This window comes from Botryllus schlosseri, chromosome 1 (genome assembly GCF_051294905.1).
Source record: "Botryllus schlosseri isolate E-star chromosome 1, Bs_hap1, whole genome shotgun sequence".
Classification (NCBI taxonomy): domain Eukaryota; kingdom Metazoa; phylum Chordata; class Ascidiacea; order Stolidobranchia; family Styelidae; genus Botryllus; species Botryllus schlosseri.
The window spans coordinates 8,806,361-8,822,142 of NC_137236.1; the positions used below are offsets into that span (position 1 = coordinate 8,806,361).

Consider the following 15,782-nt stretch of genomic DNA (forward strand, 5'->3'; position numbering starts at 1 on the left):
GGTGTCTGCGGATCGCCGGTTGAGAACCACTTCTTAAATAGGTCAACACGACCTTCGACCACGACGGCGAACGCTCTACAAAAAAAGGCACCCGCGTATAGTAAGCCGATATCAATAAATAGATTAGTCCGGAGTTCACCGGAAATGAACATGAACAGTTTCACATGGATATTTGACGTCAAGTTTATTCATTACGCATATGCCCTGGAATGATGGCTACATAAGTAATCAATATGCAGCCGGAAATAGCGAAGAGGTTGTGCATCCCTGTTTTAGAGTGATGACGACGGCCAAAAGTGGCATCTAAAAACTTTACGTACAATGTCTTACTAAAACGAATCCATCGATATTATATCGTTATATGTTCATGCAAATGCATAAAAAGAGCATACTCGTGGGTGTTTTGGGGGAATGTTCACATGTGTCTTGAAGTGTTCATGCATTAGGTTTTCCATGTCGTCTTATTATATACATACGCTCATTACGTAGATGATGTCACATCCGCTTAGTGGAAATATTTCAATAATATGACGAGTGACGACCCTTCGAGTCATATTACATCATTGGATATCCTCGCTTGCATTTAAGTTTTGTGCATAGGATACTTCCAATATGAGTTGACTGCTATAGTAAGAAATTATGCGTATTATATTTTATATAGGTAATGCTTCGTATCGCTGTACATAAGGATGTTCAGCTACACCTATTAGAAGATATAGATTAGAATATATACGAAGGTACGACTTGATCATTAGTAAAAATGCGACGAAATTTAGATTCTTTATTATAGAGTATATGGCTACGACACCAAACGGACACACTGATCATCACCTGGAACTGCAAGAAACAGGACATCTCAGCGGACAAGGTAAAATCGATAACGCATGCTCAGCACGCAGTGTTTTCAATAGTTGATTTACTCACTCTGCGACACATCTGCGACACGAAACAGTAGATGACGCAATTCGCAATGCAGTAAATTCGGTTGCCACGGAACGTTCCTGGAGCTCAACAATTATATTCCTCAGAGTTGTTTAGTTTCGTGGCAGAAGTAAATAAAAAGAGGTCTCGATTTTTTTCATATAATTGTTCTGGTCTTTACATATCTGAAATAAATATATTTTAGATATGCTGAATTAGCTATATCCTGAGTCAAAATCCTTTCTTAGGCCAAACTACTTCACAAGGACAGACAGTTCCAGCCAGAAATGAAAATAAGTAGTAAAATTTTAACTAATGTGCGAAAACACCTAATTTGCATACGTGAGATCAAGATTTGGTCAAAATTAGGCTTTTTTTAACTCAAAATCTTCCGTTTTTAGGTTAAAAAATCGCCTTGTTATTATAAATTCTAAAATATTTACGATGAATTGCGCTATCACCGGTAAGACATGACCGGACCGTGCCTCACTTGTGCCATACCCCTCCTTTCACGTTTGATTTTCGAACAATAAATAGGCATCAAATTGCCTGATTTTAGTAGAAAAATGTTTAAAATATACTGGATAGGTGAGGCACTGTCTCACCCACCTCTCGTGCTACACCAAAACGCATTAAGTAAAAAAAAACGTGTAAAAAGTTGATTCCTACTTTACTGTTGTATATGTCTACGTCTGTTAATTGTCTTAAGCTTCGAAATATGTCATATGCCTCTCAGTACAATACAGGAAAAAATATATAACTTGCGAACGATCTATAAAACTCAACATTCTCATAACTCAATTAAGGCAACCTGCATGATTAGTACGAATTTTACGGATAAAATGCGGTGCAAACGATGAATCCCGTGTAGTGAGTTTGACTTTGCGCTACCATGACGTCACCATTTTTCAATTGTGACGTATCAATTCATTGACAGGTATGGCTCTTTTGTAGGTAAAAGGGTAAATAAAGGGTCAATATGGCTCTTCGGACGAAAAAGGTTCCCGACCCCTGATACATAGCCTACCTCACGCATTCCGGTTCCCAATTTAGCTAGATTGAAATTAGACTTGAATTTTGGCAAGATACGAATTCGAATTATAATTTGACGTTGACATGTGGAACAGGATTGTAATATGAAAGTACTTAATCCATCCACCTATAGTACAAACACATATTTATTCGCTGAATGGAGGGTTCCGGCCTTACTGGGAGCTGCAATTGCTTTATTGTCTAACAAATGAAAATTACCTCATAGTGCAGGTAGATCTATGAACCGTGTAGATATGCTTGCGACGAAATTGACACAAAGCCGTAAACTATATCGTAACTCATCAAGGCTTCAATCATTGTAATCTTTCAAGTGGCATTGCGATACTAAATTATATTTATAATAATGATTAATGCAATACATTAGAAGAACGTACATCCTATTGCGCCTATTCGTGGCCATGTTGTCTTTTTATCTAAAATCTTAACTTGTTGAACCCGGTTCGTCTATCAATCTGGTAATGACAGTATGTATAAAATAATGTGGCTATTTAACGGAGGACCTTCAAAAATTCCAGCGAAGTAGATCTTTATAGCTGAGTTGTCAATTTAAGTTGTTTTATTCAGATGCGGCAAGATCGACAAGAAATTCACGTGCCATGATGTTCAGCATTTTGATCCTACACGTTCTCGACATGATACCTACGATTCACAAGATTTTAGTTCGTACTGAAGAGACTAATTCGGACGTCACGATACGTCAGCTAGAATTATTAGTTATAACAAAAGCTTGTTTCATCGTAATATTTCTCTATATTTTGCGGATGTGTCTCATTTACTGACTAATATTATAGCGGCAATCGCAACGAATTGAATGTGGCAATGATTAAGAATCACCTTCAATTCCATCGGTTAGTGTTAGCATTTTCCTCGTGCACAAGAAGTTACAATATGAATGATAGACCTACAATCTCGTTTATACTTAGTTAAGTGATTCAACGTTTTCTTGCACGTGATTCTACTGCCTCTCACCACTTGGCTTTACCATTGACAAGGAAATCAATGCGGCTATCGCTAACGACAAGCTAAAGATGTCATACAGTCAGGTACTTTCCATCTTCGAATCGCCACCACAAATGGGGTCGTAAATAATTTTTGGGGTGCGGCACACTATCTAAAGCTGAGTCATGATTACAATCAATGGTCAATCGGTCATAATAGGTTTCTAGATCTAGAGTAGTCAAGTCATCACTAATTTGTTGTGCATTTGCTTCTAATAGCATAGTTATTCCTCTCGACACTGGCATTTTAACATGGTAAGAGTAGCCTAGGCATCGTATCACCAAAATATTCCCTACCTTTACATGTTCTCACGTCCATTATCATAACAATATTTATAGTTGGCTTTGATGATACATGCTAATTATCGGCTATTTGGTTCCAATGAAGCTTTTGCTTGTGTTTTGATTATATGTAGAGGGTTGCATTTGAAACAGGTGACGTTTTAGAACGCTTTGTTACAAATTTCTTGTACAATGTTTTAGGCAAATTTCAATTGTGTTCAATCAAATGTGATATAATCATGTCTAAACTGACTAGATAGTTTGAAAAGACATGTAATATGAAGCTTCTGACGACTTGCACTATAGAGATAGTCGCATAATACGGTATGTAATGTTTAAACCCATCGACATCGTGGTTGGTTCAACAGTTTTAACACGCGGGGTATGTATCAGCTAAGCCTGTGGATCGTCTGATCGTCTGATCGTCTATTGTGTAACTATCACTTATTTAAATATATTTGGAATTCGATGCTCTTTTCGAGTTCATAACCTGTGACAGTGAAAGACACGTATAATGTAGTTGCCTGAAAACGTTCTCGCTCTATTCAACGTAACTAGCTACTGAGTTTATTTTGCAGCATACTGCTCCGATAGCTTGTCGGTGTGATTGTGAAAGTGATAGAATTCAACGAATTAAAAAAACATAGTATGTAATGACTTGGTATGATGTAGGTGGTTTTTTCGTATTCATGACGTGTTCGACTATTTTATGGTAAGTCATAAGGATGGTGCGAACGTGAGGTGTGCGGACCTGAGATATTTAGAGGCTGATGTTTGCAACCGAATCTACACCAGTTGCTTTTCATCGTGTTCCGTGGAGGCTTGTGGGCCCCAGAGCGGGCCTCTGTATCAGGGGTTTCCTGGAGATCGAGACACACACTCAACTCATACATATGACCTGTGTTGACACGCCCGTCTTGGCTATCATTGGTTGCAGGTATTTAGTAGGTAGGGATGGTGTGAACGTGAGGTTCACGTTCGCGTTCTGTGTGTGAACCTCAGAAATTTAGAGGTTCACGTTCACAAACAAACCTTGGTAGGTTCTGCACTGTGAACCATCTTCATTTATTGCAATTTTCCGCGTCATTGTATCATCTTTGGTTTAAACTTTTAGGTCTTTGCAATCCATTTTCGGACCGCTCTATGCAAGGCGCTGGCAGCATAATAAAAATCAACACTAAACGAGCATGCACCTTGCGAAAAAATTTAAGCTGATTTATAAGCGAAAAATACAGATCATTCTGGAAACCTCGTGTGTTCCGCATAACATTTGTTGTGTCATAAAACAAATCTGCCAGATTGGGGTGTTGGCTATTGTTTAACTTGGTTTTGAGATATTTTCTGTAGCAAGTATAAAAACCGTATTCTCAAAAAGATCAGAATTAATGCAGTAACAGTCTGACGTCTTGAGAATATATTGTCAAGTCTAACCTAGACCGTTGGAGCGCAAGCTTATATTTCCTTGCGAGTTCTCGTCGACATTGTCGGCAAAGCGACGGAAGATACACATTTTATGGAATTGTTACAGCATTAGATTGTTCCAGTTGATACATTTGGTGACTCAGCCTGTACTTCAACATTGCAACATAATGTGGTCTGATTCACATCTACGTATGGTCAGCATGGTGTAGATTTGTATATTACGTTACGGAAATGTATGGTTGGAATTAACAATGTGACGGCACGTGCCATCATTGATGCGTGCTAGCGATCGTGTTGGGAACGTTTGAAAATGATTCGTGTTCAGACGAACCGGAACCTTTTGGGGGTTAGCACCATACTACGTTAGAATTGTTGGATAACAAAACAAAATTATTCCGAGGCAACGAGCATCTAGTAGCAGAGGATGGTGTCGATCCATCGACATCCGGGTTACTAGCCCAGTGCGCTTCCGCTGCGCCACTCTGCTTACCGGCATGACAGTGCGACTAGAATTAAAACGAGTTCATGCTCTATGAATCAGATCAGGCTTGTCGAATCGAATCGAGAGACATAGCGGGTTGACAAAGCGGGTTCGACTATCATTTTCCAGTAACACTTATCACTAGACAAAGTTTTTGCAACTTTTGCAACTTTTTTACAGCTACCGGGAAGGAGCTTCCTAAATACGAAGAATTTATGTAGTATGGTATTTCAAGCTGTTTGAAGAAGTTTTATTTTTCCACTTTTCGCAGCTTTTCCTATTTATTTTCAGGCGACTTTTTATTGCAACTTCGATCAAGTATTGCGCAAAATGTAAAATCGTGATTTAAAAAACACGATGTTTAACTATTTCAACAATTGTTCTCTCTTTAGTTTTCTCTACAAATAGCAGTGTGATGGATTAGTTGCATGCCGATGTTATCTATGGCGTAATGGCTTGAATGCCAGAAGTTCAAAATCACAGCAAAGCACGACAGTGCCTGAACAATGTATAAGTGGATCGTTTGTTTGATTCAGTACGCTCACATTTGAAGTCATTTCCTCTTTGACGGACGTTCAGGCGAGACCGGTGACAATTACATTTTCCCTGGGTCACCTTATCAGGTTATTGATTTAGTTAAACTTGCCAACACCTAGTTTTTCTGCAATGGCTTGGGTCAAATTTGCAGACCTAGGGGTTTGGGGTGTGGGATTTGACCTGTTTTATGAACTATCACATCGCTGTTTTTTTTGCGATGATTTCTTCATTCCGTTATTTTCTTGCTGCTTACCGGCAAATCATGTATTATATGCCGGTCTCGCCAGGCCGTCCGTGAAATGGGAAAGTACCAAATTTGACAGCTCTACAGGAGCTGACAGCGAAATATTGCCACGCAGGTTTCAAGCATCAAGATCATAAAAATGTAGGCTATTCATGTAACATACCCTGATATATCTAAAATTTTATAAGTGGAACCCTTTACTCTGACTTTTATTAAAACTAAGTGTAACTTTTCCACGATTTAAGTGCAACAAAACTGTGCCTAACTTATGACTGTTACCTGCCTTGTCAGACTTGTACAAACTACTGGATTTTCAATAAGTGTAACCAGAATTAGAATTAAAACTACTCAATTTATAAAACTCGCAGCTATAAAAAGAACTAGAACTACTAGCTTTTTAAAATCCGCAAATAGAGCTATAACTAGAACTACTCACTTTGTAAATCTCACCACTACAACCAGAACTACTCCCTTTTCAAAATTCGCAAATTAGGAACTCAAACCAACAACATTTGGAAATTAATACACCGCAGGATAAATATTGTAAGCTTTTTACTGAGTCCGCCGACGTATTCCCTGCTTATCATTCTCAGAAAAATAATTCAAATGGAAGGGGTTCCGAGTTTGAAAGGTGAGAGATTTCGACCCCAAAATCCACGCGCAGAATACGCCACGATCAGTATAGCGATGACTCTCAGAAAGTATAGTGACTAGGTGGCGAGATATCGAGGTGGTATAATCCACACCTGCAACACCAGCGGGTTACGGGTTCGAGTCCGACCGAGGTTGACTCCGGAATTCCCACCTAAGTGTTGGAGGTTTATCTATAGGCTCCTCCTCGCCATCTCATACGCGAAAGCAGTGTCTTTTAAAAACCCTAGAAGTGGGCCGTGCTACAAGTCAGCAAGGTGAATTAAAAGAATGAAGAAAATTGACCTGGTGTAAATGACCATAGTAGTCGAAAACACCATGAATAGCCTACCTCAAACGACAAGAACAACCTTATTCAACAGAACACTGCGATATCCCAATTCACGCAGATAGACGACACGTGTTCGGCAACTAGTAATATTTTGGAATGTGCAACTGCAACTAGAACTGGAACTACTCATAAAGATGTTAGTTAGTTGACAATAGGCCTTTTGCAGGACTTCGATCACGTGACTAGGTCGCATAGCAACCACAAATTGGGTAGCAAGCTACTTTCTCGCGCACCTGCTTCAGTGCTAAATATCGCATATTGTACTGTTGATTGCTGGTTGTAAACGTTTCGGAAATTTGTTGTAGAAGTCATCAGAGATTCACCTATGCTAGTTGTCAATCATGTACAAAGCATTTAGAATAATATCGTCAGAATTACGCAGAAATCCATCGGTAACGTAGTCGTATTACGGTACTCAACTCTGATCATATGTACTTAAATTTATGCATTTGAAGTAAAGCGATTGGTTTATATTCTGGTAAGAGTATTTGTTAGTTCAAGCAGAACTATTTGTCTGTTATGGAGCCTGATTTTGGATGGACGATATGACTGAAGCAGCCGGGACCCGCAAGGATCAGGATGTACTGTCTGCTGGTTTGGGTGCTGGCGTGCTGCTATAAAACCGCTGAACACATCGGAAGTATCTTTTGGGAGAACCTGCCATCAAGACTAAGCAAAGCAGTGCACTTTATTGTTGCCTTATACAATGCCGATCTTATTAGCACTACTTCACAACTGCGATTGAAGTGGATTTGGCAAATCACACGCGATTTTGATAAATAGTTGATGTCACATATGTGCGCTATTTAGCGAACTAAGGGAAGTAACTATCAAATAACTCTTAGAACAGCTCAAACGCAGTGACAAGATCGGTCATCCTATACCCAGAGGTGGTCAACGTGGTCATTGTTGGGAACCGAGTACAAGTAATGCCTCAATTTATACTCCAGTACAAGTAGCAATAATTACTTCCAGGACATGTCCAAAGTACTTCAAGTGGAAGTAGAAATGAATTTCTGAAAAGTAGTCAAGAAATTCGTTACATGAAGTAGATTTGGTTGGGTCCCTCAGTTTTAGAAATTAATGCCACGTGACAACTGTGAACATTTCATGTTGCATCTTCTTGATCAACGCAAAAGGGTGATGACACCACAAATATGTGCAATTTTCAAAAAGTAATTTAGTTACCGTGGTACTGGAGCTATTTTGCCCAGTTGTTATGACAACCTCACGCTTGAAGGGGGTGCAATCATGCGCCAAAGCTACTTTCTAGTTGACAAAATCCCCAAACTGACAAAAAAGTACTACCTAAAAAGTGTCAAGTAGAAGTGGAAGTAGCCTAAACTCATAATGACGCTAGTACTCAGGTAAAATAGTACTTCGTTGCTGACCCCCTCTGTGTATTGGTTCAACCAACTCAGAAACATCCTCTAAAGACGACGAACATTGTTTCTTTTGCATTGACTCCGTAATATTCTGAACTTATGATATTCTTTGATTCATTGAATTTACAAATAAACTTGGAAAGAAGTGATATTTATTAATTTTTGTGCATTCGATACCCAGAGCATAAGAAATAGTCGAAGAAAAATGCATGTTAACCTTATCAAGTTCAATAACTGCCGAGACTCTTATGCCTATGTATTTTCATCTACCTCCATAGCCACTTGTCTAGACAGATTCATAGCATCTACGGAAGAGCGCTTGTCTTGCTGTACACAAATGAAATATCATTTTCGAAGCAGACATCAACATCGGGAAAGAAGTTCAGGACAGTTAGTCAGTGGCCAGATCATCTGCTGACATTTTCTGTTGGCATGAAACCACGCTGCCTTCTACTGCATGACCAAATTTTATGTGGTGATAATAATTGGCTCCAGGCTGAATTCTTGACGAGGGCATCATCAATTTCTTAGTTTCCTATGTTCGGCTCTCTTGGGATAATCCATCAGATCATTAATTCGTATACATGTGGTATAGCCATGTCTTGAAACTCAAGATATTTGCACTGTGCCAAAGAGTGAAGTAATCCAATCCAGGCAATCAATCAAGTAATCCAGGCCTCGGGACAGTTTGCTGCGCCCTCAATTGGAGCTGATGATCATTTTTCTTCGGGTAGTGGCACTTGGCAGCATGACAGAATGATCAATAACTTGTAATATAGGTGTAGAGGTCTAAATATTTTGAATTGTTCAACTGAGAAGCCATGAAATAGCATAGGATGTTTAATATATATATAGTATGTAGCACATGGCATGAATTCCTAACACATCAACGTACTGGCACTGGCAGTCATTGTCTCTAGGCTTAAAAATAGCAGTATCCTGTATATATTGCAATCGATATCAATCATCAAAATGCTGCAATGATTATCAAATACCACTACAATACAACTATAGTATAGTATACTTACTATCCACACCTAACTTAATGCTGCAATAAATATCACGCAGTCAATGTCCTGCAATGTCGAATTTTGTGTCATAAAATCATAGTTGACTACCATATAGCGGCTACAATGTCGATCATTTTGACGCAAGGAGTTTACATAGTTCATGAATCGAAGATATCAAACATATTTGAATCCTTGCGCATTTCCATGACACTTGCGTTTTATATAAAACGTTTACAGCCCGAAAACGATAATATACTGTATCCGAAATATGGCTACGTTAACGACGGATTTCTGCGTAATTTTGACGATATCATTCTATATGCTTTGTACAGGATTGGCATCTAGCATAGGTGAATCTCTGATGACTTCTACAACAAATTTCCGAAACGTTTACAACCAGAAATCAACAGTACAATATGCGATATTTAGCACTGAAGCAGGTGCGCGAGAAAGTAGCTTGCTACCCAATTTGTGGTTGCTATGCGACCTAGTCACGTGATCGAAGTCCTGCAAAAGGCCTATTGACGGTTAGTCGACCACTGTAGTCGAAGCATCATGATAATCAAAACAACAACACTCTTGTATGGAAGCTTAATTAGGCTACATAAAGCGAAAAGCGAATAGTGTATTCAGACGGGAGACGATGGTGAATAATGATTGCCGATTGATTGCAATGCTGAACGATTGCTAATTCTTCACAATTAGTGACATCGAGGCGTCTAGCTATTGAGTCTAGGCAGGTAGTGTCATAGGTTATGTATAAAGGTAGGAAGTATACTTTGTAAGGATATGTCTTCAGGTATAGATTGGCGTGACTTAAGGTAGATACTGGCTACCTGCCGATTTCGTGGTCTCGGATTATAACTTATGTTATACTTTGTATCATGATAAGTTTAGACTTACTTGGATTACTGAGAAATAATTGTTAGTTTGTGTGAAATCTTGAATGCGACTTGCTAAATGTAATGGAATTGCATGATGAACGCGTCAGGCAACCACGAGTTGGGCGTACACCGACATCCAGTAGCAGGTATTCTACTCAACAACAGCAACAACGGACGGACTACATTCCACCTGTAGTACCCGCACGTAAGTTGAAAATTGGTGGACAATTATCTGTCATCTCCTATAGGTGAACCTCTCCATGAAATGTTGAAGACCTCGTAGGCGCAGTTGAACGTAATTTCTACTCTGAAAATGCCATTTATCCATCTATAACTGTAATGTGTTAACGAAATAAACTTCTTGTGGGGTCAAACATATTTTCCCAACGTTATCATAATCATCCATTACGATAAAGTAGGCTTAACCTCGCGCTTGCAGCGACTGTAAGATAAGTGGGATTTCTGAGCTCTTGGTCACGTGAGTAAGCGTAAGAGGAATGTCACTACCGCTGATATGAAACTGTGGCGACGTTGGCATGCAGAATGAGTTTGAAATTTGAATTTCGAGGGTATAATTTGTGTAGCAACGAGCAGCGGAATAATATCAAATTCATGAACCTTTACTTTGATCAGTGATTCCCAACCGTTTTACGGTCCCGACCGATTTTCCGACTCGGCATCGATCTGCGACCCGCATCGGAATTTATTAAGATGAATACTGAGAAAAAGGTTATAACCTTCACCCAGAACTGCTCAAAGCCTATTTCACAAGCTAATTACGAAAAGAGTAGACACTTTCGTGACCGCAGGAAAATGTCAAACGACCCCCAAGTTGAGTTGGCTGGGTCTGATTAGAAATACACAACGACAAAAAGTTCGCTTTCTCGCTTTGGATGCGATGCAAAAATAGGGAGTACTTTATTCGTAAAAAGTAAACGTTTTCTCCACTACTGTTGTCTCGCTCAATGCATGAAGATTTGCATTAGCAAAGTTGGAGCAGTTTCGTCCTGTATGCTGCTTTCCAACAATTATACGTAGGCCGTTGGTCCGTATCTTCGCGGACGTGCTTTGATTGACCGTACGACGCTCTCTATTATTCGGTTACCATACAACGTTTTACTTATTCGCCAGCGCCTCCAGAATTGTGCTTGGGACGTAATGATGCATCCAAGAAATTTGTGGCGGCATCGGGTGGAAAACTAATCTGGCGTACGGCTGTAGTACATGCTCCAAAGGGTAAGCTTACCATATTTCGGAAACCTAAAAAGAGGACACTTTTTCAGAAATTTGAGACTTGCAAAACCGGAGAATTTTTGTGATCGGTTGACTAAAAAAAAAGTCATCTTTCCCACTCAGAGCTCAAAATAGCGCTTTTCTTCCCGCGTTGCTAGGTGGATGACTGATAAAAAACGGTCATCTCGCCGCCCAGAACTAAAACAACCGTTTTTCACTCCTAAATACCCGCCGGAGCGTCAGTTCTGTGCTAATTTACGGCATATCACTCGCAATTTGCTCTAAATCTGACCGAAATTTTCAAAAAAGAGGACAAAATCTCAAAAAAGAGGACAAAAGTGCGTCCTCCGAGGACACTTTCAAAAAAGTCAAAAAAGTGGACCAATCCTCTTAAAAGAGGACTATGGTAACCCTACCCAAGGGTAAGTGACCGAAATCATCACGGCCAATACAGCCAAATGAATACACGATCATATACTCCGTACAAAACAGTTCTAGGGTGATGGATGATCCCGACTAGCTCATTAGCACAGCTCGCGAGAAACGAATCTCTTATTACCGAAATACTCCAATATTTTTCAGATACTATATTGTACATGATGTTTCAAGCGGAAAATAGGCAAACGACCCCATAGGGCTACGTTACTCAGGTTAAAAACCGCAGTGATGTTGAGTGTACCCCCTCCCCCACAAGCCAGCGTTTCTCGCGCACTTGCAGCGTAGTCTGGTCGTGTCGACTGTATGGTAGGATATAGCTCAGCTGATAGACAAGATGACAAGTGATGGAGCGCACAAATGTCATCCGGAAAGTTTTTTTATTTTATTTATCAGAACATCTGCAAGGGACGCATCGATTTTGTCAACCTGGTACATCCGCAGAGGCACGGCCTGAAACATCGAAAGACGACGAGGTTCTGAAAGTAGTATTTCCTGTCGTAATAAATGCACGTAAGTTGATATTGTTAGAGCCGTATTGATGTTCACACAGAGCTTGCGTGGATTGCAACAAAGTTGACTGTTCTCCTAGTGGTCAATACTCGGTGCGATCTATAGTCAGCGCTTCGGTCCTCTCCAAATGCATTCGATTGTGACGAACCACGTAATAGAGAACTATCTAGCATGGTGTATAAACCAGCCGATCCTTACAAAGCGAAATTCCGTGCGGGTAGGCTACAAATATGAACAAAGGAGTCCATAAGCGAGCTATAGCAAGACCTTGAAGTGTTAGTTTATCCTGTGAACTCTTCATGAAACGTAATTGCAGATATAATCAAACTCGTGTTTTCACTGATTTCGTGACCAAGGGAAATGTTTGCAAGGGTGGAGCTCATTCGTAACATTATTAAGCGATGTGCATCCCAATCTTGAAGCAAATATGTGACTCGCCCACATTTGGTAGGCCATGGTCGATGACAGTTCGGGACCTCTAATGTAAAGGAACAAGGCTACACCTGCAGAGAAATCAGCCTTTCGCCCGGCAGGAATTCGAAATACAATGTTTCGACTATATCGCTTCGCTAATGAAACTCTGCCAATCTTACCTACGTGATTCTGCGATCATTGTAATTATTTTCAGTTTTACAATAGACACCTATAGCCTGTATAGCTCAACACAAATCTCAAAATTTCAACAGCACGATTTTGGAATTAAATTAGGTGTATTATTCTACGCTTCATTAGTCTTCTCACTGCCAGGAGCTGGCGCCTGTATGCAACTGTTGGCATCAACACGCTATCAGAGGTGGTCGGTAACTAGGTACTTCTACTTTTTGGAGTACTTGAAGTAGATTTTGCCTACTCAAACTACTTTTTAAGTACGTATGATTTTTACTACTACTACTTCTACTTGACAGTTTTCAGTTTTGTAGGCAAAAATAAGCGCAGAACATCTACTTACTTGCTTACTTGTGAACCACCACTCCTACTTCTACTTGAGTAGAAATTCCGGCGTTACTTCTACTTCTACTTGAGTAGCGAGGGTGACTACTTTGACCACCTCTGCACGCTATGTATATTTGTCACTTTTATATCACCAAGTGCGGGATAAACTGACATCGTGCTCAATGCGACACCTTACTCATCGTCAAAGTGTCATAACGATGACCCTCGCGATGGAAATTTTTTAGTTGAACTTGATTTGATACTGGGACATGAATTTTCATTCAATGACTCGGGCGCACACTCTATTCGCCACATGGTTTCAGACATCACTTGATGACAAAATAAGGAGTTTGGTTGAAATCAGAGAATGTCCTCCGACTATCAATCTCGTTTTGAAACGTCTGACTATGAATTTACAACTTGACCTCCCCTTCCATTTGACTATAGCATCGCTAATGTACTTGTAGGGATGGTGTGAACGTGAGGTTCACGTTCGCGTTCTGTATGTGAACCTCGGGAATTTAGAGGTTCGCGTTCACAACAGAACCTTGGTAGGTTCTGCACTGTGAACCTTTCTCATATATTGCAATTTTCACTTCATAATAACAGCTTTGGTTGAAATTTATTTCATTTCAACTGCGGGCCACTCTATGCATGGCTCTGACAGCATTCAAAATCAACACTAAACGAGCACTTTGGCAATCGCAAAAGTTTTACTTGCTTTGTTACAAAAGTTTGCTCGAAATATCCAGCTTTCCGTTTGTGAATATTTAGTGACCCTCTGCTGTGAGCTAGACCCGCAATCACACATCATCACGAGCGACATACGTAGTCAGCAGCGAATGATGCTTATTCAACCAATCGATGAGATTGATATCGTTTTTGATGTAAAAATGTAGCAGGCGTCAATTTTGACTTCATATCTTTACTGCATCATTAATACCAAATCCATGCGATTTGAGGTGTTGGCTACGGCTGTATAATTTGTCGATGGGGTAATATCGGTAGCAAGTATAGGATCCCATTTTACACTCTGCTCAATGTCAATGTAGCAATACTCAGACGCCGAATAGGCCTACATTGTCCGGTCTGGCCTAGACCGTTAAGGCGAAGGCTTTTATTCCCTGGTAACTCTTCGTCGAAATTGTTGGCAAAGCGACGAAAGATATTGATTTTATGGGAGTATTATATCCTTTGATTTCCTTAGTTGATACATGTAGCTACGTTTAAAACGCCAATATGTACTTCAGCATTGTGGCATTATGTGGCCCGAGTCATCGCTAGGTATCGCGTACATTAATATAGGCTATCACTTCATTGAAAGACAGGGTTGGAATTAGCAATATGACGTCTCGTGACGTCATGAAGTTCACGATCGCGTTCACACAGAACCTTTTAAAAAGGTTCGCGTTCACACGAACCTGAACCTTTCAGAGGTTCACACCATCCCTAGTACTTAGCCTATGCACGGGCGTGCTCATTACGGCACAAGGTATTGCCGATAGGTCTTGAAGCCCACTCGTCGGCTGCACTTCCTCGCGGTGCATCTCCAACTTGAACTCATTCATTCTGCGTACGTTTTGCCTGAGCGCGGCGTTTCTGATTGTTATTATTTGTTTCAGAGAGAAGCTTGGCTCAAATCAATCAGGACAAAGCAGATTATTCGATGTTTGCGCAATGCATCGTAACTACTACATCTGTTTTGGGGTGTATCATGATACAGGTTGTTGCCTTTATGTTCGGTGATGAAATTGATGATTTCAGGTTCTATTTCTATCGACTCGTCATCATTATCGGTTTAATTTTTGCTTTTGCAGCATCTATGCCATTGTATTTTTTTATGTAAATATTACTACTTTCGTCGCGTATTACGTACGTCGCAGTGTGAGTCGTACCAGTAAACGGATGGAAATGGTAGTAAAAGATCAGGCTGTTTCGGATTGACACTCGGTAAAGTTGTAACTGAGAAATATGCTGATTGAGTTAAGGCATCGCGTTTCTTGCCATGTCAACGCAATTACTTTCTCCTATCTGAATAAATCCAATTATTTTTGTGTTAATATTTGGATACAGAAGATATCCGCGCACCTGCGTTCATTATATTTATCTCGCTGAATAGAAGATTGAGCAGGTGCTTTGTGTCGTGTAAATTGATTTGAGAAACAGCTTCCGGATAGAAATGTGTGTAACACGAAGTTTCGAGTATCCGAATACGGCATGACTGGAAATATTTTGGTTCTGAATCGTGATCTGATCAGGAATTGTGATCTATCAATATCTTCAGATATCCTGAATGCAGTTACCTGACAGAAAATCCGTAAATTTCACGGTTCATAAGTATGTCGTCTACCAACGATAACGTCGGTAAGCCGGTTGGAAAAGTCATTACTTATGGTGGCTTGAAATCCACCGAATCTCTACGTGTAGCTTAAACTGCTTATAGTCTACAACCGAAAATATCTATCGTTG

The 15,782-nt window shown here is 40.0% G+C and overlaps 1 protein-coding gene, 1 long non-coding RNA gene and 1 other non-coding gene across 3 annotated transcripts; 2 read left to right on the plus strand and 1 right to left on the minus strand.

The window, feature by feature from the left end:
- Positions 1-545: 545 nt before the first annotated feature.
- On the plus strand, positions 546-3,598 carry LOC145440640 (uncharacterized). The gene is made up of 3 exons (XR_013915588.1): positions 546-737; positions 791-868; positions 2,539-3,598. It is a non-coding gene; the product is annotated as an uncharacterized LOC145440640 (long non-coding RNA).
- Positions 3,599-5,091: 1,493 nt separating this feature from the next.
- On the minus strand, positions 5,092-5,163 carry Trnat-agu (transfer RNA threonine (anticodon AGU)). Its single transcript has one exon. It is a non-coding gene; the product is annotated as a tRNA-Thr (tRNA).
- A 4,957-nt stretch (positions 5,164-10,120) lies between these two features.
- On the plus strand, positions 10,121-15,448 carry LOC145437168 (uncharacterized). Its single transcript, XM_080314359.1, has 4 exons — positions 10,121-10,404; positions 11,331-11,435; positions 12,264-12,380; positions 14,936-15,448. The coding sequence occupies exons 1-4, from the start codon at positions 10,281-10,283 to the stop codon at positions 15,157-15,159; spliced, it is 570 nt and encodes a 189-aa protein (XP_080170485.1). The 5' UTR covers positions 10,121-10,280; the 3' UTR covers positions 15,160-15,448.
- Positions 15,449-15,782: the final 334 nt, after the last annotated feature.

Coding starts and splice junctions, on each gene's coding strand:
- LOC145437168 (XM_080314359.1), top strand. CDS start 10,281: ATGGAATTGCATGATGAACGCGTCAGGCAACCACGAGTTGGGCGTACA. Junction 10,405..11,330: donor TCCACCTGTAGTACCCGCAC/GTAAGTTGAAAA, acceptor CTTATTCGCCAG/CGCCTCCAGAATTGTGCTTG. Junction 11,436..12,263: donor TGTAGTACATGCTCCAAAGG/GTAAGCTTACCA, acceptor TTTATTTATCAG/AACATCTGCAAGGGACGCAT.